The 23,679-nt window shown below is 34.8% G+C and overlaps 1 protein-coding gene across 2 annotated transcripts; it reads right to left on the bottom strand.

Moving 5' to 3' along the window:
* Positions 1-2,746: 2,746 nt before the first annotated feature.
* Positions 2,747-21,837, bottom strand: LOC141433277 (cytochrome P450 4d2-like). 2 transcript variants are annotated; one of them, XM_074095245.1, is made up of 10 exons: positions 21,537-21,837; positions 17,238-17,327; positions 15,530-15,643; positions 13,147-13,332; positions 11,982-12,178; positions 11,257-11,359; positions 9,106-9,304; positions 6,845-6,996; positions 4,445-4,621; positions 2,747-3,831 (listed from the first exon to the last, which is right to left on the bottom strand). In XM_074095245.1, exons 1-10 carry the CDS (start codon positions 21,691-21,693, stop codon positions 3,629-3,631), a joined length of 1,578 nt encoding a protein of 525 aa, XP_073951346.1. In that variant the 5' UTR covers positions 21,694-21,837; the 3' UTR covers positions 2,747-3,628. The 2 variants fall into 2 exon arrangements, with proteins under 2 accessions (XP_073951346.1, XP_073951347.1); XM_074095246.1 differs by having other exon boundaries at positions 11,293-11,359.
* Positions 21,838-23,679: the final 1,842 nt, after the last annotated feature.

Raw genomic sequence — 23,679 nt, 5'->3', positions numbered from 1 at the left:
TCTCTTTTAGTTTAACCTTTACATTATATTTTCATTATATTTACTATATTTAGACTGAAATTAAGGCGTAATACAATTTTGAAAAGATCACTTGGACGTTACTAACACTGACAAAGATTCCTCCAATTTAGACATGCTACTTTCTATGGAAGCTTAGTTTGATATATTTCTAGTATTTTTACTTGTGAACCTTTTCAACGCCAATGACTTATATATACGCACCGCCGGTTTCACGCCAACGACCTATATACGCCCATTCAAATTCAAATACATTTATTTATTTCGTCAGCATAGGTATAATTAGGTGACAAACAAACAAGAGAGCAAACTATGATGTGCCTGTCAGCGTAAGAAATCATTTGGAGAGACCTGGCAGTAGATTACATAAGATAGGATATGTTAATTAAAATGATCAAATTAATAACAGCGCATCATAATGAAAATTAAATATCACAAAGTAAAATACAAAAAAAGTTTCCCTTGCTCTGGTCTTAAAATAACAAAGTGATATCATATTATTAAATGTCAAAGAGCGAGATTCAAATTGTCAACATTAAACAAATATAATTATACATTATCATAATATTATAATTAGGAAACATTTGAAGTACAATATATTTAAATAACAACGTCATTTAGGTAATCATTGACACTATTATATAGCATTTTCCAATTAAGCGTTTTGTTAACAGAATTTTAAACCTATGTGTGCTTTCTGACTTTAGTGGTTCAGGAAACTTATTAAATAATTTCGGAGCCATTCCAATAATACTTTTCCTCATCAGGGTAGTATTGCATGTATTCACCTGCACTGTGTACTTTCTCGGACAAAAGTTGGATGCACATTCGGTTTTACTTTCAGGAAACAATTCAGGGTGACACTTTACATAATTTTGTGTTAAATGTTCTATTTACTAGCGTTTTTTTGTAGGATATGTTAATACTTTCCTTTTACTGCCTTTCTTTGTGTAAAGTACGTTACGTTGGTTTTGTCTAGATTTACTTTTAAATTATTGTGATTTAACCACTCAACAACGTTTTCAATAGTTGAATTAATTTTATTTTTCAAATTATAATCATTACAAGATTTGACAAAAACAGTGCTATCATCGGCAAAAAGTATCATCGGGTGCTGAGTAGATTTGATGATATCGTTGATGTACAGAAGGAAAAGAAGCGGTCCTAGTACGCTACCCTGTGGTACTCCGAATCGAATTACCCTGCGGTCTGATTTCAAGACCCTTTCTTTATTAGTGGCACCACATATCCTAGTTATTTCGGTATACTGTTCCCTATTTGTCAAGTAGGATTCAATGAGCTTTAAGCAATTACCTCTGATTCCATATTGACTCAGTTTTTTCAGAAGCAATTGATGATTTACATAATCAAATGCTTAAGTCATATCCATGTAAATTTCTCTTGTCAAGATTAGTTGTAGCTCTTTTAACTAGTTCGTAGATTGCTATGTTGATTGAGGTGTGTTTGCGAAACCCCTTTTGTTCTTTAACTAAGATTTGATATTTGTCTAAGAAATTATAAATTTAATCATATATTATTTTCTCAAAGATTTTAGAGAACACAGATAATAGGACGATAGTTTGAAACTATGTCTTTCCCAACTTTTTAATGTAGAGATTTAACGATTGCTAGCTTTAGCTTACTCGGATAAACTCCAGTTGCAAAGCATAGGTATGTGGCATAATGGTATTGCAATTTGGCAACTAACTTCTTTTAGAATCAAAGTATTTATTTCGTCATAGCCTGTACTGTTTGTATTTTTTAAAGACATCGTGGTTTTATAAACATCATAAGGTATAATTGGGGTTATTTAAAATCAAAAGCAACCTTCGTTCAATTGTGTTAAGGTTCAATTTTAGGCATTGCAATATAGAAGTCTGGCGTATAGGTGATGACTTTTGTATTTGACGTGGTGGCGAAAAGGTTAAAAATTCGTGTAAAATAACTACTAATACACCATTAATTGAAAAATAAATTCCAGCAAATACATGCTATAAAAATGTGCCAAGTTCCACTGATTTTTTAACTAAAAATAGTAAAATCTCTTAAATAAAAACCTAGATGACAGATATGTATGAAAAAGAATAATTGACCACTTGACTTATGCCATTAAATAATTACGTAATTTATTAAATAATACGTTCGATGTTAGCATGCATGGAGATAATTAGATACAACAGTATGGGGTATACGAAACCCCTTGCCACAATAATGTAACACTTTATACGAATCTGAGTCCGATAAAGAATGATTTAATTCCAACAAATGTTTGGCAAAATTCGACTTATCAGGATGCTCATTCCAATATGCCGAAACATGCTCTTTAAATCTAGCATTAAAACTGCGACCTGTCTGACCAACATTATACTTTACTGCAGTCATTACAAGTGAAACGCGTCAGTGTAGTGTGGTGGTGGTGATAGATGAGTTTGTGTGATTTGTGTGTGTTCTTACAGTGTGGAGGTGGAGGCACTGCATAAACACGCATATTTGCATAAGCTTAGCTATCGTAAGGTCGCGGGTGAGCAAGGAAATTCTTTTAGTTCACTGTAAAAATTCAACAGTGTGGTGTTTTCACCTATTGGTTAATGCAATATGCATGAAAAATGGTAAAAGATGATGTTATTGACTGTGAAATGTCCATTTTTCTCCCACTTCTGGGGAGAGGGGATGAAGTATAGTGTCTATTTACAGGTGGAAACGAGTTAATTGGAAAAAAAATAACAAATTCAATACAAGAAGATTTATTGATCAATAAGTAGCTATTTATATAAAAACTTACATATTACATAATTAACTTGCGTAATTTGAGCCCACGTGTTTATAAAAGTTACAAATAAATAAATGTATGTTTTGTCTCTGTTTAGCACATGCAAGACAAAGTGATGGATAAAGACAAACATTATGAATGCGTTTGAACCCGTGAGTGAAGACATCAATTTTCTCGTTGCGTCTGTACCTACCGAGGCGTTCACGGTCATGGTGATGCACTTTAGTAGGCGAAATACAGTGCATGTAAAAATAAGAATATATTCAACGTGAGAAACTGTCTAGACTAGATTTTTTATGCAGCTTAAATTACTTACAATAGTTAGCATTAATTAAACCTAATATTTACATGTTTATGTACAATTAGCTTTTGCCTGCTACTTTGTCCACGCAGAAATTAGGAAAACTGAATCCCTTAGCTACGAAACTGCCGCAGTAAATTTTCATTTCTTATTTCACCCCATTACGGACTGATACAAGAGAAAACGCCATAATAGTAGACAAGACCTGACATTCGAGATCTACAGCTTTAGCGTTTTTCCTTCATTTCCATCCATCGTTGTAACTACGGGGTTGATTTTCTAAAAACGATCAATGGCGCTAAAGGACTTAAACTTAAAATTTTACATGAATAGCTTCAGCAGTTTCAATTCCCAGCACACTTCAATCCTTATTGCACTTCCTAAGGGATTAAACTTTGACAAAAAAGCAGTCCTTTTGCTTTTTTTTGCTTTGTGCCTTAGTGTTCTCCTACATGATAAAAGGAAGCCCTGTACTTTCAAGCTTCTATTCCTAGTAGTATTATATTATAGTTCGCTCTATGTCTTATTCGTAGTCTAAATCATCCTATTGTTCTCGTGACCTGCGGCGTCCTGGGTTCTATTTGTAACTGGAATTTATCAACTGCTTTCATCATAATCTCGTACTTAACTCTAATGGGCTCTTTTAGGGTCTTTGGGTCAGCGCCCGCTGGTGGCAAAACTCGGTATTGCCGTAGAAATGTTGCTAGAACGGTTTTCATTGACATCATGGCGTAAAGATAACCTGAAAAAATTACAGAATAATACATTTCACTAGTCGGCAGTGTTAAAAAAAGAATAGGCACTTTTAAAGGTACTTTGGGGACTGTAACTTGGTAAGAGCTTAGGTAAAGGGGATCTACGCGCGTGACTTTAAACTCAGTTCAAATAAAAATTATAATTCTTCTGTACTTTGCTTTTATTGTATTGAGAGCTTAAAAATACTTTTACAGAGATAGATCCAGCCGCTCAGGCTGTCGGGAGCACTCTGGATGTATACCGCTGTCAATCTCTTTTAAAATCAAATTCTAGAATCATACAATACAAAAATACTATCATTATATCAATCTAGCGTGCCAGGTGGTCAGTTTTACCATCTGCCAGCGGTATACAGCCTAGTTCCTACAGTACAGTCTTGTTATAACTTACTAGCTTTTCTTAATATTATTTTCAAAATACCAGATCTGACGATACAAGTACGATTTCATTGCCTAATTCAGCAGCTAATCAGCAGTGTCAGTGTCATTTGAAAATCTGAATTTGATAACCTGATATTGCAATCGAAATACCCATCAAACAAAAGTAAAATAATTAAAAACGAGCTTAATATTAATAGATAAATAAAAGAAAATAATTACCAAGGCAGTTCCTCAAGCCATAACTGAAGGGCATAAACTGAGCTGGATGCGTCAGGGGTTCAAAAAAGCGCTCCGGCTTGAAGATGTCTGCGTCTGGGCCCCAGTAGCGCGGGTCCCGGTGAATGGCCCATATGTTCAGCAATATACTTGTTCCCTCAGGAATTATTACCCCAGATTCTGGAATCGCACAAATTCGGCGGGTAACGGATGTCTAATAACTATACTTTATACTTACCTACACAATATCATACAACCAAAAAAAAATCATGCAAAAATGGCGGCTAAGACTCACAAGCTCACAACGCTTTCGCTGTAAAAAAATATCAGATAAAAGGAAAAGTCAAGCCCCTTAAGCCTGGCAGTTTCATAGCTCTAAGCTCTATCGCAAAATCACAAAATGGTCGAGTCGACCATTATTAATATTAAGCGTTGTGAGCTTGTGAGTCTTGTCGCCATTTTTACATGCAATGTTTTTGGTGGGATCTCAGATCTTTTTAAAAGGTGCTCTCTTTAGCCCGCGTAGCAAATATTGTAGTTCGGGAAGTATATAACCTATAATATATATAACTTTACTACTTTTACTCGTAAAGCAAGCCTGCACCCCCATTAAAAGGGGTTGGTGGGTAAAAGTATAGATTTCTTAAATTCGCTGTTATTTTTATGTAAATCCTAAGCTTCATACCAAATTTCAGATTTCTAGGACGTTGGGCAGTATCCTTAGTTTTACTATTATGATTGGTTTTTAACCGACTTCAAAAAAAGGAGGTTATCAATTCTGTTGGTTTTTTTTTATGTTACCTCAGAACTCCGTCATATATGAACCGATTAGAATTTTTTTATTTCGTTCGTCTAGGAATGCTTTCAATTAGATCCCATATGCACCAAATCAGGATCTGATGATGAAATCGAGGGAACTCTTCAAATATTATGGGAACGCCTATGGTAATTTCGATATATTTAGGAGTAACTCGTGCATTTGCTTTTGAAAATAATTTTTTGGTGAAGTGGAACTAATGATGAAGACCAAATTTGACCAATGGAGCGACTACTCAATAACAAGTACTTCACGGGTTGAATTTCAATTACTTTAGCGCAGTTACTAAGGCTATTTAAGCTCATCGTAATTCATATGGTGAAATGGAACGAAAATGGAGTAACGTAAAAGTAACGAATATGGAGTTGAAGTAAAAAATACAAAAAGACTCCAAAAAAACCAATCATAATTTGATTGTTTAGTAGCGACATCTCTTGTCTGAGTGAGCGGTTAGTTCCAAAAAGAATGTGACGTCTCTCGATGAGAGCGAAACATAGATGTCGCTAGTGCTGCTGCTTAAGTAGCGTAGTAGAAAAAAGCAACCTGAGATATGTGTGCATAAGAGAAATTCGTGTCTAGACTCCTGTCCAGCGGTGGTATAGGGGTTATAGCACGCAGCATGGAGCTCAGGACCTGGGTTCGATTCCCAGCGCAGGTCCCTTTTTCTGGTTTTTCTGTGCATCCATGTCTCAGTTTGTATTTCTAGTTTTACTAGTAATGTTTACAGACTTGCACCCCCTTTTATAGGGGTAGAAGGGCGAAAGTTATATATTTATTAATTATTCTGATCTTTGTATGTAAATCATACACTTCATACCGAATTTTAACTTTCTAAGACATGATAGTTTACTAGTTCTGTATACAGACTTGCACCTTGCACTGCACCATTTGCAGACTTGACCCTTTATAGGAAGGACCCTTTACCTATAGCCCTATAGGAAGGGAGGGTAAAAGCTTCAGATTTCTTAATTTTTTCATTCTTTGTATGTAAAAACTAGACTTCATGCCAAATTTTAGCTTTCTAGGACATTGGAAAGTACCCTAGATTTTGATAAGTGAGTGAGTAACTAAATTGACGTATTTTGGGTATCAATAAAATCTAAAGTATAAAAGCTAGATCAACGAAACTTGGTGTGTTAATAAGTTTCCTAACCAAATGTTATGCTGTGAACTTGGGCTCTCTGGTATCAAAACTGGGACGATGTTATGAGGGTTTGAAAATACGACGAAATGGTTCGAGAAAAGGTAGGATGTGCGCCGCCTTCTTTTTTTTCGTTTTGGTGGGGGCACTGTCGTGCCCACAGATTAATAATATTCAAAAGATATAATGAACGTTGGCTATAACAACAAAAAGTATAATTTTATAAGGTATAACTCTTAAATAGTATAACATTCGTTTAACATAATATCAGTTTCATAGGATCCAAATGGACTAATTTATTTTCGTATAACAGCAATCAAGATACATAATAATATTTTAAATAAAGGTCATCAGATAAAATAAAACTACATTTATTTTACACTGAATCAACGATCAATCTGGTTTTGTGTAGACTAAACTATTGTATAAACTACTAAGTACTTACGTAGTTCTGTGTCGCTGGTAGCCAATCTGACGATGATTGGAACCGGCGGGTACAGTCTTAATGTCTCCTTTACTACAGCATCCAAGTATTTGAGTCTTGGCAGATCAGCTGCTGTGACAGCTTTGTCGCCGTATTCTAGAACTTCGTGGAGTCTATTAAAAACATAAATATATATAGCATTAATTATATGTATAATTAATTGTGTTATCTTGCTTCTTTGAAATACGCATGCTTCATTGGCAAAAGCTAGATGTGCGTGTAACAAATATATGCCCGTAAAAAAATATTAAGGTACAATACATGACGCTTAGAATATAAGTTACAGTTAGCTCTTGCCCGCGACTTCGTCCGCGTGGAATAGTAACTTTGGGAAGTATTAAATTTATTTAGGATACCTATTCTGCCAATAATAGCACATCGAAACTTCTACGGTTTACTGAAAATAACATATTTTAATACGTTGCTATAAATATATTTTTTTTTTGTTTTTCCATTCTTTGGTAAAACATACATATTATGGGGGTAGCCACATTTTAGAAATACGACGTGTATTCTACCCTGCCAACACAAAAGGACTAATTCTTCGTTACGTCCTTTTTTGTAAGTTAGGAGGGTAGGATTATAATTAAGACGGCATTCTTACTAAGTATAGCTACACATATTTCCGATAAATATACTTATGGTAAATTTGTTTGGAATTCCTTACGAACTTTCATCCCCATATTTTCAATTAAATAGAACAAATGTGTTTTAGGGTTCTGTACTTTAAAAGGTAAAAATGGAACCCTTATAGGATCACTTAGCTGTCCGTTCGTCCGTCTGTCTGTCAAGACCCTTTATCTCATAAACGCGCGGAGTATCGGTAGGTATCGAGTTGAAATTAAAAACCTAAACTCAGGTCAATAGTTTCGAAATCTGTGAAACAATCAAAGTTCTAAGTCAAAAGCTCAGTCATTAAAAAGGCGTTTCCATATAACCACCTATCTATTGCCACATATTTGTAACGTGTCTGTTGTTTTTATTTTTGACTTTTGTTCTTTAAATTATTATTATTATTTTTCCTACCTTTTTGGACATTGTGTAGTTCTAAATTTTCATTTTATTTGGTGTGTTTCTGTTATGATCATTGTATTTTTTTTAAGGTGGCAATAAATGTCTTTTTATTTATTTTTATTTATTTATAAATCGTCTTAACAGAAAAAGTTATAGGGTACCTACTTCCAGCTGTCCTAGAAACTTGGAATTTTGTATAAATACCTACTATATATAATAATAATGACGATGTTCCATATAAACATTCATCCCCTATTTCATATCCTCGCAGGTAAATTTTTCAAAAAAGCTTGAAGAAATATCTGTGCCAAATGCCAACTTTTATAAAGAACCATCGATTTATCTTCGACAATGATGATCTTCCATATAAATTTTCATCCCCTATTTCACCCATCACAGGGAGAATTAAAAAAAAAACTCGCTAACAAATATCTATTTATCTTTTATCACGTGCCCAAATGCCAAGTTTCATAAAGAACCATCGATTTATCTTCGACAATAAGTTCGTCTTTGTACATCTTATTATCCTGTGTTCTGTTATTTCATGTGTTTTTACGTACAATAAAGAGTTTTACAATACAATACAATACAATGACGATTTTCCATACAAACATTCATCACCTATTTCACCCCTTCACAGGAAGAATTAAAAAAAACGCGCGTACTAATATGTACCGAAATGGCAAGTTTTATAAAAAATCATCGATTTATCTTCGATAATGACGACCTTCCATATAAACTTTCATCCCCTATTTAATCCCCTCGAAGGTCGAATTTCCAAAAAATCACAAACAGTTTCATGGTTTTATCTTCGACAGCGACTAACTTCCATCATATAAACTTTTATTCCCTATTTCAACCCCTTAAAGCCTCTTTTTCGCGATAAAAGATAGCCTATGTTCTTTCCTAAGGTCTATTCTATCCCTTTACTAAATTTCATCACAATCGGTTCAGCGGTTTAGGCGTGAAAGCGTAACAGACAGACAGACAGAGTATTTATAGTATTATAATTATTTTATAATTATAATTATATAATTATTAAATTAGTAATAAGTATGGATTGAACACTATGTAAAGAAAGAAATAGGTGAAAAGATAAAGAAAATTGAAATATGCGACAGACGCCCACATCTCTTCCGGAAAAAATATTTTAAGGCAACCTTTACGATTGAAAGAAGATGCAGGGACAAGAAAAGAACAATACTTACTCTTCAAACACTTTCTCCTGAACTTCTGGGTGTCGGGAAAGCATGACGAGAGCGAAAGATGCGCCAACGGCAGACGTGTCAGTCCCAGCTGCGCTCATGACCAATGTCTCTTCTCTCAATTCTAGGTCAGTGAACCCTTTCACTTTGAGAGATGTTTCCAAAAGCATTTCTAACAGGGATTGGAAGCCGAGATAGGAATCTGTAAAAGTATTATTTGGTCATCAATATAAGCTCAACCAGGGCTATGTCGTCTACGGGGCTAATGCGTCCATTCCAATTATCATAACAAAATCATCCTTTAGAACTACTCACGCCATTTTTTTAAAGGCTTTAAAGTAATCCGCCATCTTTAATAAGTCATTTCATTTCGACTCTTCTTGTGTGCCAACACGTGCATTCGTATCGTACCTAACAAAATCCCAGTGTCTTTCAGTGAATCGATGTTTCTGAACCGTAAGTACTTTTGTTAATTCATTCATGTTGTTTTGATTAATTTATGTAATTAGCTTAAAATTTGCAGTTAATATGCAATTTAAAATTTGTTAGTTATGTTTTAGCTTCGGGGCTATTGCGTGCGTCCTGTTGGTGTTACAATAGACGCAATAGCTACATTTTCTCAGGTCCGAAACCTTTTATTTTAGGATAATATTATAGCTATAAATCTAACTGTACATATGTCTAATAAAGGAATAAATTTGTAATCTGTACCTACAATACCTACATACATATCTAGAAAACTTAGTTTGTAAAAAAAAGAACCCAAAAATTGCTGTTTCCGATTCATGTCTGCTTGTCGGTTTGTTTTTATCAGCATCACGTTAAAACTAATCCAATGAACGGATTGCGATGGATAATTTGGTAATGTGGGAAAATTCCTCCTTTAAAGTGGGCATATTTTTGGAGGGGTTGAATCTAGACACGCGGTGGCGTGTCAAGCCAAGTTCAAGCTAACAAAACTGGCGAGCAGCACCGTTTGTAATTTTACCCGGACCATTTTCTTTTGTTTATTTGTTGATTCAATATACAATTTTCGGCGCAGAGATGTAAAAACCGGGCAAATGCGAATGTTCCGTACATATTTGTAAGTAAACGGGAAACGTGTTTTGAAGATATTTCTCGCTTTTTCCGAGTGATTTAATACATCCAGTGTATGCAGAGCCCTACTCTTAAGCAAAATGTATGTGTGGGGTCAGATTATATTGGACATTGATAGTTACTGACAGACATAAAAAATCAAGATTTTCAGACTTTTCTAGTTGGTTGTGTCATAATAGCTACCTTCATACCAAATTTCAAGATTCTGAGTTCACGGGAAGTACCCTGTAGGTTTTGATTCCATTGCGAGTTTCAAAAATTTGCGGAAATTTGCAGCAAAAACGGCTGCATATTTTGATTGCGTTGGCTTAGAAATTTTATTTTTCGCAACTACAAGGGACAGTAGACCTCAGTATTTGATATAAATTTCAGCTTGATAACTCCACGCGTCCCGGAGAAAAAGAGTCTTGACAAACAGACAGACAGACGGACAAAAAGTGATCCTATAAGGGTTCCGTTTTTGCCTTCTGAGGTACGGAACCCTAAAAAATACTCGAACCTATTAGGAGATAAAATTATTTGGTACCCCTGGAATCTAGGGAGGTGCTAATGCGTCTATAACAAACGCTATAGTCCCGAATATTTTTGTTCAACTAATTACCCTAAATTAAGGCTTGAATTTAGCGTACAACATAATACAGAAACGTAATTTACACGTAGAAGTTATTAAAAATGCCATTAAAAGGCACTAAAATATGAAATTATATAAAATATGCTAGCTTCTATCATAAGTTATGTGTTTGTTATAATCTGATAAATGTGCTGTTTAAAGTGTTGTGACGCATAAGCCCCGGTTGACCTTATCGATTTTTGAATTGTTGTAAGTATGATAGTCGAAAAAACTAAATTGCGTACTTACCACTGTTAGAAATGAATCTTTTCCATAGTGGTTTCTTTGGCAGATACGTCAACGCGATATTTAAAGTGAAAAGTTTCTACAGTGACTATAAAATATGAATTACATGTTGAGAGACCCTCAAGCAAGACGCTTACGCGAGTTTATCCAATGTTTTTCCGACCTTTCAAACTTATTCTGTTTTATGTGAAAGTTTTAACCTTTGGTTCCTTTGAATGAGATGCTAGTCTCATTACCTGACTTAGGAAGATAATTTGCTTCTCGCTGCTTAGCTTCCATCTCCTGACGTTTTAGTTTAATAACCTGAAAAAAGGCGACATTTAAAGATTCCGATGTTATTTTGACTTTAACCGACTAATAGGTGAATCATATTTCATAGCCAATTTGAGACTGGAACAATTTCATCCAAACTCTACATGTACCATCAGCCAAATATGTGGTCTACCACCCTAAAGTTGATAATCGTTTGCATGGCATAAAACAATAATGCCAATAGACGTGTCTGTCAACTTCAATTTTCGACTTTAGCGACATATTCATTTGACAGGAACTTCTTTAAAAATTGATAGACCACTTATTTGGCTGATGGTACATTTAATAATAAGTATCATTTCATTATCATAAGATTGCCGCAATAAATCGAAGATTACACGAGCTGCATGTTTCCTTAGCAGCATTCCTTACATAATATAATGGGCGAAACAGCTGTAAATATAAAGTAAGTTTCTCGACGCATATTCGTATTTCTTCATTAAAATCAAGTAATATTATGTGCGTTATAACACAATTAAAACACTTACTACGGTCTTCAAACAGACGGACAGACAGACAGATAGACAGACGGACTTGACGAAAATATAAGGGTTCCGTTTTTGCCATTTTGGGTCCGGAACCCTAAAAATGTAGGATTATTAAATATTCTTACGTTATCTACGAAGTCATATATCAGCCGCCTGCATCTTTCAGCCCGCTGATAGTGAGGGAGGATCCGGTACAGCCAGTCTGGATGCAGCCAGGGTCGCACCATCCTTCTGGACATTAGTTCTGCGATCTCATCGAAGGCTTCCAAGAATGGATGGTTTGGTTGGCTTTGGGCATTCATTTGTACTCCAAGAGTTGTCTCTAGGAAATTAATAGGATATTTCAACCAAGGTACTAATTTATAAAAGACCGAAGGAGAATTATTGACAGATATTTTTGAAGCCTATCGGAATAAAATATCAATTTGTTATTTTACAGAAGTCCATTAGCCATAAACAATTTAATAAATTGTTGTCCATTCCATTGTCGTCCATTCCGGATAACGATCGAGAATGCGAATGAGAAGGTCGCATGAGTGTAGATGCCTTCTCGGTTCTCGCGCAATTTCTCGGCAAGACTTCTCGCCGAGACTTCTCGCGTGAGTCTGTAGGCGCTATTAGATACCAATTTCACAGTATAACAAGTTTTCTCTACAGTAGGCCGACGCCTTTGAAGTTGAGCGATACTGCAGCCTGAGGTATTTACGCAAGTAAGGAAGGGTTGTCACAAATTTAAAATTTAAAGTGTACGAATCGGTACATATTGGTATTGCGAAATTATATAAAACAAAATGAATTAGGGGTGGCATACTTACTAGGGGTAAGAAGTATTAAAATTATACTATTTTTGAAATAAAAAACTTTTTTTCTACAAAATATACTTTCATAGATTAGTATCCGACAAATACTTTCGGTTTCTAGACTTAACGGACTTAAAGTTCCCGTTATTGAATTTAATTCAATAAAAAATAAATAAATATAATTACATAAATAGATGAAATCTTAGTTCCTTATTTATGCGAGATTAAGATTTGCACGCACTCGCAGTACATGTCGTATACACCATAATAAATTTTATTGTAAATTGAAATGTAAAAAAAACGCGATCTTAGAAGACTTGTCCCAAGCTACTAAGAACGGCGAAGTATGCAGCTGGGGCTCCTCCCACCCGCGTCTCACCCCTCACGCCCCGCACGAATGCTCCGTCTAGTCGCCTCCGTCTGATTACTGTAGGGAAACTTGTTATACAGTTTCAATGCATCTGTAACACTGATAACAGGGTATGCTTACCACACACGGAATCGAAGGTATACGTAGTTAGATATTTCCACACGGAAATGGTGCCTTTGCCAACCGAGGGTCGAAGCTGCTCCACCATTATCGCACTCTGTTTCGCGAATACATCCACGAATCGGTTTAGCTTTTTGGTATTGAATGTTGGAGCTAGGAGTTTGCGGCGAGGACGCCAAATTGAAACTAGAAAGTAAAAAAAACATGCTTTTAATTTTTGATCTTATAATCCTACTAGATTTTGCCCGCTTTCTGCGATTCGTGTTTTGATTGATTTTTTGGAGGATTACATGGAAATAAAAATACAGACAGACGCTGTTTTAGACATATGGTGCAAATTATGGAATTCAAAAATCAACCTACATACGTAATTACCTAAATTAAATCGTACCGACTTTGAAACCCTGTTTCGCTGATTCAGGGGTGGAATTTTAGAAAACGTTAGAGTAGGTACTACGCGTTCCTTTTGCCCGCGACTTCATACACGATATACCTAGGATTATGTCCCGATAAATGATTTATTTTATGATCTATTTTAATATTTTTAATTGTCAATGAGAGATTATTGTTGTATTATTGAAAGAATTTTGAAAATCTGCCCCGAAATTGAAATCACTTATTTTTATTCTAAGGATTATTTTTTTCAAGTAGTCTGTCAAAGTGCACTTCTGTATGTATTATTTTTGGTCCATCTTAGCCAAATTTCAAGTCTATGCATCAGTAGTTTTAGCTATGCGTTGTCTGTCAGTCAGCCAGTCATTACTGCACTACTACAGTCAGTACTGTTCAGGTAGGGTTAGGTAATTATAAATAAATTGTGTTACGTAATGAGTTTATTGGTTTGGCGTAGGGAGGGTATTTAATGTTTATTTTCTTTTAATATCTTTAGCTATAAGTATATTTTAGTCTCTCAAGTGATGTGTACATCAAACCTGAACGTACATAATTTATTGAATCAGGCGTTACTTTGCATAGGTCTATATCAATGAACTAAAATAATTAGTTTGCTTACCCGCGACCTTATGATACGTTTATGCAAGAAATGTGTCTTCATGCAGTTCCTCCACCTCGACACGTACTGTAGCATGCTGAACGGTTGTGTTGCTCTGAAGATGAGCTTTGGTCGAGTTCAAAACGCACCAGTGTAATGTGGTGGTGGTGATAGATGGATTTGTGTGATTTGTGTGTGTTCTTACAATGTGGAGGTGGAGGAACTGCATGAACACACATTTTATGCATAAAAGTAGCTATCATTAAGGTCGCTGGCGTGTAAAGTAATTAAGTATGACAGTTCAATGAACGTACATGTAAAATTTCGTAATTTCGTATCTGTGCTATCAGCCCAAATTGAATAAAGATATTTTGACTTTGACTTTGACTTTGAGCCCTTGAGGAGTTCCTTCATCAGCAAACGACCCTGGTTGCAACATCATATTATAGTTAGGCCCACTTTGAAGCGAAAATATAAATCCCATTTATTCCCTATCCCGTGGGAATTTGGATAAATCCTAAAAACTGTTTTAGCTGTTAGTATTACCTACTTGCATGACAATTTTGAAGTTTCTAATAATTATAGTTATGGAAATAGGGTCATTTTGAAAAGAAAACATAAGTCCCATTTATTCCCTATCTCGTGGTTATTTCGAAATATCCTTTCTTAGTGCTCATTTACATCATGATAGGAACCCCTGTACCAAATTTCAAGTTTCTATGTCCAGCGGTTTGGGCTGTGCGTTGATGTATAACCCAGTGAGTCAGTTTTGCCTTTTATGTATATAGATAGATAAATTCTATCGTGTATTGAACAAAGGTGTTTACAAAATTGGAACAGGTGCACTTTGAAAATCCTGTCCTGCTATGTATGTGAAAGTTTGTGAAGATGTTTGGACGCTTGTTACTCAATCACGTCTAAACCGCTGAACTGATTTAGATGAAATTCGGTATACAGATAGTTTGAGTCCCCGGAAAGGACATAGTATAGTTTTGTCCCGGAAAATTGCATGGTTCCCGTGGGATAGCGATAAAAGAATACTACTAGGATAGTCTGGATATAAAAATAAGTAGGCTGAGTGACTGACTAACTGACTCACATGTAAACAACGCTCTCTCAATCTACTGGACTAGGAGTTTGAAATTTTACGCAGAGCTTTCTTTAATCATGCAAGCGAGTACCTAACGGGTTCTTGGAAATTTAACCCCTAAGGGTTAAATTGTTACCTGGGAAATTAAAACTGCGGACTCTTTTATTAAAATGATTCTCTTTCAATTTTTTTTTGTATTTTCTTTAAAATATCCGCCATAACAAAACATAATATTTAAGAATTGTTTTAATTATTTCCAGGATTTCAAAAATGTATTATTTTGGTAGATATATTGAACCAACCTGATGAATAAATGCTTCCGTTTCCGACCAAAAACTGCAAGAATCTCATTGAGTTGTTGTCTTTCTCAAGGCAGTTTTTCAGCAAAACTTCACTGGCAGCAGGATCAGCTACAACTGTATAAAATAATTTATTAATTACACAGTAGTATCACGGAGTTTAGCTGTTCAGTCTTAGTGGGACCTTGTACCAGTAAGATAATCAACAATGCGCGTACGTTTTGACCAACAACTGGAGATAAGCGATGATAATTATGGCAACGTTCACGATCGTTCACATATTCATTGTTCGCAGAGGTATCAAATAATCAAATTGAAATTGATATCAAATAAGTACTAATGTGTCGGCTTGGCACTGCTGGGACGGTGCGAGAATAAGGTGCAAGCCTTGTCTTGAGTATGAGCATTACATCGCTGCATGAGTGTTTCGTGTTGCAAACTTTTCATTCATTTTCCAAGCGTTTTTACTGGCCGGTTGTGTGCTGGCTGTTAACTCTTTTGTATTACACATTTGGTTTCTGATTTGAAATTTGAAATTTTAATTCAATGATTCGTTGGTTCGACTGATGTTTTCTGTACTGCTTACTATATGTTGGTGTGCAATAAAGAGTTATTGTATTGTACGTATTGTATTGTACTAGTAAAGTGTTTAATACAGTGATTTTTTAAGGATTGCAATCAAAAGACACAAGCTTTGAACCAAGAATCCTCGCGATGCGCGAGCCCCACATGCACTTGGCCGGTTTCAAGTAAATTTAATTCGGTATAATGATTTTGATTTTGTTAACCTCTTCACCGCTACAAAACAAAACGAAGTGACGTGCTCTGTACGCCACAGAAAAACCAGCAACATCAACTCAATCAACTTACGAGTAATTTTTAATTCCATTGCAGAATGATTAATTAAAAGTTGAATGTTGGTCATGTAATTGTGTAGATAGAGGGTGCGATGACCGAGTTTCGAGATCCCGGCATCCCGGTCATATTTTGGTCCCGAAATTTTCGAGATTAATTTTAACGAATCCTGGTATTTTCGGGAGTATAATCTGTTTGATTAGAGATGGCAGCCCTATGTTTGAGGCATGTTTCTAAAACGTAAACATAGAAATACCCTATTTAATTTTATTTATGACTCTTTCGACATCCATCGAGCCCGAACGAGGTTCTCAGTTTCTGCATATCTATGCAACGAACTGAGAAGTAGGCTGGGAGATGCATCCATTGGATGTATTATTATTTCTTAGATTTTATTTTCGCAATACTAATAAATAAGTCAAAACATTAAAACAAAAGTGTCTGGTCTTTCACTTCAATCTCTATAGAATAAGTAGAATAACGTGTTTGTTATGGGTTAAAAAGAGGTTAAAAAAGTTTTTTTTGTTTTTTGAGTTCAAAAAAATTACAAATTATAGTCTACAAACAGAAGTGTCTGATGTTATTATCAAAAGAAGTTAGATGTATGTATACCTCATTTTGTTTAAATTACTTTTTAAGCCTTAAATAAAGTGTAACTAAATTGCCAAAGGAAAAAAAGCTGAGCATTTGTTATTGGATTTTACCTTTCACTTTTCATTACCATTATTATCCCGGGATCGTGACCGTGGCGTGTGAGGCTGAGGCATTCCATCTGTCACGACTGGATGACTCTAGCGGTGAAGAGGTAAACATTTTTTTTGAAGTTGCTTATTTTTGGCTTTAAGTTGAATCATACCCAAGTAAAGTTGATTGGCCATCCAGAAGGTTGCTAGGCCTCCGTGCTTCAATGCAATCTTGCCACTTTTCTGTATGGATTTCATGGTATCTGTAAAAAAGAGACATGTTATATTTGTCGATGTTCTGAGCACTCTAGAATGTTCTACAAATCAGAACGACAAGAAAATCAATACCGTTGAATATGCTGTACAAACTATGATTATTTGCCATGGTATCTGGAGTCTTACTACTGAATTCGAAAATCGCAATTCGTATCGTACATAAATAATATCAACGTCAGCGGGACGGCAAAAAACGAAGCTCGAATTTTGCACTTCGTAGTTGTTCGTAGGATTCGATTTGTAGCATTCGAACATGGCGGATGTAGACAATATCTAATTTTGCTATTTCTGTTTCTTTGGCTAGTTGAAGTATAATTTTGATAGTGTTTTATGCGGCGATTTACCTTAACAGTGAACAGTGATCACAAAATTCTATATTTCTCTCGTGTCTGACATTTTTTAATGCGCAAGTTGTGTCCACGTGGTTTCTGGAATTTTACTATCAAGTTGCAAAAACTACAACCACCGTACAACGTCCCTCTCAAAGAGAGTATACTTTGACACTGGCGAAATTGTCCTATTAATTAGGACAGAAAAGCCATATTTTAAAAGAGAAGAAGAAGGTGAAGTTGTTCGTAGTTGTGTTGTATTTGCCCGGCTAAATCGAACGCAACTGCCGTGTCATCCTTTTTTTGCGTGTTTTTACCTCTTTGTCAAGCAGCACTGAGGAAGGCTAATAATCTCTTCATGCTCATTTGATAAGTTCAGTTTACTGACTGCATTTTTCTACCCACCTATCTTTTTTCACCCTAACACATTCAAATACCAATGTTTTTTTTTGCTAGCACAAAATAGCACAGTACCTACGAGTACACGAGGTTCACACTGAGAGTATTAAGAAAATAAAAAATAAACTAATGAAGGACTTGTAAACTATTTCCCTGTTTTTTAAAATAGTTGATGTGATAAAATTATTGAGTGATTTTACCATTTTTATCGTTATTAGTAAAGCTTCCTTTAAAATTTACCACGTTGCCGCTGTAGCGCCGTGTATTTAACATCTTTCGATGGAAAATTTCGCATACAGAGAGATTATACTCCTTCCCTCTATATACTTCATAGTATATATTTAAGTAGGTACCAATTACACCATAAACGGGTTACTTATGACTTTAACCTTCATCATCTTCATTTATCTTTCATCTCCTACAAGTTATTTTCCAACTCTGATTTTCGTTGACAGTATTTGTATTGTAATTTAAACTACATACACGTATTCATATCGTACTAAAAAACTGTTCACTGAAAGAGAAATTCTCTGAAAAAAAAATTTGCTAACAGTAACAAAAAAATTTGGTGCTTGCAATATAACTTGAGTGACTACAAAACTAAGGCCTACTAGTAGCTAAAACCAGTTTAGTAGAAAAGTTCACTTGTTATTAATCAGTTTTTATTTGATTGTGATCAAACTAATTTAGTAGTACCTATTAACAAAACAGTTTATTTTTAAGTAGTGGCACAAAATACGGTATTTGACAACTTCTGATTTTGTCATATCTTAATATTATTATGAAAATATAGATATACAGATTGTGTTTAGCGAAGAGAAAATTTAAATCGGTTGAAAATTGGATTTATAGTGATTTTTTGAAAAATCTAAATACCTGTCTCTTTCTCAAACGCTTTTCGCAGCAAGTATGGCGGTACTGGCGTGTGACGTCACATGCCAGTATGTCTTTCTCTGTCTTATCTTGAATTTCAAACCTTTATAACTTTGTTATTTGTAAAGGTAGCTTAAAAATTGTTTTTCTATTTGATAACAGGCATTGTATATTTTTAATTTAAAAAACATATGCAAAATATTCAAATACTGTATTGTATCAGTTATTCAACAGTTTTGTTTATTTCCAGCAAAATAACTACCAAAATTATTTCCAGGATTTCATTTAGTCAAATTGACAATTGTCAATTATCAGTTTCGACAAATTGTTTAATATTAAATAATCAGTTTGATTGACAGTAGCGAAATAGTTTTGCCAAAAGTGAATGGCCGAATCTAGCCAGTTTGACCGAAAACGATCCAAATCATCCGCACCATAGGGCACCATCCCTTTCGGAGCACTCCATGGTTTTCCAACTCCCCATTTTGAGAAATTCATGTTTTGCGAACTCCACATTATGAGCTGATATCCCCATTTTGAGAAGTCCTCTTTTTGAGAAATCTCCATAGAGCTCCGAAAGGCCGCCATCTCCTCATAGGGTGTCTTAGATAACGAAAAATAAAAATTATTTTTTCACCTCAGCACCTCAAACAGGCATGTTTTGCTATGAGAAATCAGTGAGCCAAATTGCATTTTGCTCACTCCGTGAGACAATAGTTATTTGTGCAACAAGAGAGCAAAGTTGTTTTTTGTTGCGAGTGTTGATTTTGAATCCCGAGTAAGCGAAGGATTCTATAATTGAATCACGGGCGTCAGCTAGTGATTCTAGGTTAGAATCCTGAGATCAGCAAGGGATTGAAATACACGAGATGCAAAAAAACTTTGGTCTCGTGTGACACATACAATTTTTCACCTCAGCAGCGAGAACATAATTTAAATGTAACATAAGAATAAAACCACATATACCTACCTGTTTACAAAACAAACACATTTTTTTTAAATAGAATCCGATTATTATCAAATATAATAATTACATTTAAAACCATAAAAAGAGTCCAGTAGCTACAATACAAATCGCATACTCATAATATGCAATCTTAACTTCTTGTACTAATGTCACACTTATTTTATTTTTTAATACTGCAAAAAGCCTCATCTCGGGGTAATTGAAAAGGTTGAACAATTAAACCTTTAAATATGATTTTTATTAAGATTTCTATTACATAAACGTAAATAGATTTGTTAAAAAATCATTCAATTTAACACATAATAATTATACTGTAGAGGCCGTACACGGAAGTCTTTTATAAAAAAAAAAACAAGAGAAGCGGCTTTCGTGCAACGAGGTTGCATACTTTATTAAAAGATCGGGAAATTTTACATTTTGGAAATATTTCGATATATTTTTAATACCAAAAATTTAATTTAAGTTTGTAATCGACAAATTTGATCCTATCTCTTGCTTTTTTCGAGTTGAAGTGAAATGACAGATCAAAGTAAAGTTCAAATATTTGGAATTCAGTGAGTAGACCCAACACTGTACTCAGCATTTAAAAAAAATAATTAAAAAGTTACTTTGGCTCACGGAGTGAGCAAAATGCGATTTTGCTCACTGATTTCTCATAGCAAAACCTGCCTGTTTGAGGTGCTGAGGTGAAAAAAACTTTTTAATGTTTTTTTTAAATGCCGAGGACAGTGCTGAGTCTACTCATTGAATTCCAAATGCTTGAACTGCACTTGGATCTGTCACTTTCACTCAACGTAAAAAAGCAAGAGATAGAATCAAATCAATACTACGATAACTTACCGGAGACTTTTGATCATTGTCTGGCATTCTTAACTTTCTGGTGACTTTGAAAGATGTAATAGTGCTGGACGTATATTTTTTTTGTAAAGGTTTGAAATGTGATTATTATATTTCTTTCTTAATAATCTGGTTATATTTTAATTTTTTGTGTTTGTTTTGTAAATTGGTATACGTGGATTAGAATAAAAATTCTAACCTTTAAATTATGTTCTCGCTGCTGAGGTGAAAAGTTGTATGTGTCACACGAGACCAAATTTTTTTTGCATATCATGTGTTTGAATCCCTCGCTTATCTCAGGATTCTAACCTAGAATCACTCGCTACGCTCAAGATTCAATACGGTATTTGACAACTCCTGATTTTGCCATATCTTAATATTCTTATGAAAATATAGATATACAGATAGTATTTAGCGAAGAGAAAATTTAAATCGGTTGAAAATTGGATTTATAGTGATTTTTTGAAAAATCTATATACCTGTTTCTTTCTCAAACGCTTTTCTCTATGCAGCAAGTATGGCGGTACTGGCGTGTGACGTCACATGCCAGTATGTCTTTCATTGTCTAATCTTGAATTTCAAATCTTTATAACTTTGTTATTTGTAAAGGTAGCTTGAAAATAGTTTTTCTATTCGATAACAGGCATTGTGTACTTTTAACTTATAAAACGTATAAAAAATATTAAAATACCGTATTGTAAAATCCTTCGCTTACTCGGGACTGAAATTCAACACTCGCAGCAAAAAACAACTTTGATCTCTTGTTGCACAAATAACTATAATCAATTTACCTTCATCAGTCCCTGTAAATAAGTAGGCGTGTCCAAGAATAGGTAATGCTGGCAAGTCGCTTGGCAGTTTCTTAGACAGTTCGACTAGCTTCTTCCTTCCCATCTTATAGTGCACAATATACGTGAAGATTATTATAGCAATGAGTAGTAAAAACATTTTCAATATAAAACTACCCGTAAATTAATAAAACTATGACAGCACACTTCCTTTGCTTTAATAAAAAAAAAATGTTAGCTAGTACACGATCGGGAATGTCCGACCGATCGCTGCCTCTATGCAACGTATTGTAATCTGACTTTGTTTTCGACAGGAAGTTAAGTACTCAAGAGGTTTCTACCTTTGTAACCGGTTTTAAACCTCAAGCATGATATCTGTATTCTTGTATTGTATATTTTTCACTTTGTCATTCATATAAAGGTTAAAGAAGCAAATTATTACGTCAAATAAAATAACACTAAGTTTTTAAACTAGAAGTCTTAGGTGTTGTCATAATACTTACGCAATAATTTTATAATATTACGCGATATGTGGGTAAAAAAAAATCCTTCATTATCATCGCGTTACATCACAGGGCGAACATTTACAGATTTGCGCAAGTCAGTCTTTGATTTACGACGCCATTTAGTTCGATCAATGCCCTAGAATCTAGGTCCTAGATAAACTAGTGGTGTTATATCATTATAAATAAAATAACAAGGTACATAAACTTGTGTATTTTAAAATATGAAAATTGTTGCAATTTATAGTAGACCATGACAATATTATGCAAGCTGTTTAAATATTTACAATTTGTTGACTATTAGTAAGGTGCAAGTTGCGATGAACAATAATTTAAAAATAGATCAACAAACAAAAATAATGTCTAAATAAAACATTTTATATATTAAATATTTATTTACATTGTCATCACTTGTAGTAAACTTGGAGTAAAGCCTAAGGCGATATAATATTCATAATGGCCAGGCAATGCGATATACAGAGTGGATTTCGACGAGGGACCTTTGCGGAAATATAATTTTAGCCAAAAGAAAACGTTTGCTTAATAAACGTTTGTAATAATAAAACTTGACTATGTAAAATTAAGCCACATGATAATTTGACCAAATGAATAAAATGCGAAATGTTAATATGCTAAAGATTCGTCTGGGAAATGAAACTAATGCGATAAGTATTTTAGGAAGTGAAATCTGGCGAAAAATATTTTGCCGAAACGGCAGTACACCCAACCAAGTTGACATTTTAACTTGTGACTCATTCCGAAATAATAAAATAGCACTTGCAGTTTGCCTTCGATAGGCCACAATTATTATTGGCGAAGGACCAATTTCTTATGTAGCGGGCGAAGGGGATTAAATAAAACCCCAATATAGCCTCGCACATAGGAAAGTATATTGTGTAAAAAATACAAATTGCCCTGCTCCACACAATGCGTGTAGCAGAGAGAACGTAGGACGACAGAGTGTCAGCTGTCATGTGAAGTGACAGCTGTCAAACAAAAAAATACAAACTTTTATGTATCGTACAACCATGAGGGGTTTTTGTCGCACTTACTCTCGTATACGTCGTATTCCTAAATGTGAATAAGAGAGCGGTTACAGAGTTTTTATTTTAGCAAGGTTTCTATTGCTTTAGTTATTATTCTGAGATTATATTATAACAATAAAATAGCATACGCTACGTGGTGTCATTAGTGCAGTTTGATATCGCAGGGCAGCTTGTAGCGAGCGGATGGTGCGCAGCGACGACATGGACTTGAGGCCTCCAGGGACCATACACACATGGCACTTGTTCGCAGACAATTAGACACCTACCCTGACTCTAGTTTACCTTAATTAACCGCCTAGAGTAGTAGAGCGCCAGAACTAAATGCTCAAAGGCTTATTTTCGTATGTAGTTTAACATCCAGAAACATCTCTGTACCTTTAGGCACTTATATTAATGTCGCTACTTTCTTGCCACGAGTGAGCACCAGTTTGTGAGTGGGGTACCTTTTAGTGAGATGTCGTCAGAGTGTCCATTAATGCTGTCCACGGCATCCTAATTCCATCGCGTACAAATATTTGATGATTAACAAGAATAAATAGATAGACTGAGAAGGTGGAGGGTTGCCCCCTTAGACAAAATCCCTTGATACGCCAATGT

This window comes from Choristoneura fumiferana, chromosome 12, assembly GCF_025370935.1.
Source record: "Choristoneura fumiferana chromosome 12, NRCan_CFum_1, whole genome shotgun sequence".
NCBI classification, from domain to species: Eukaryota; Metazoa; Arthropoda; class Insecta; order Lepidoptera; family Tortricidae; genus Choristoneura; species Choristoneura fumiferana.
The sequence above is the reverse complement of the archived record's forward strand: the minus strand, read 5'-3'. Positions and strand labels throughout refer to the sequence as shown.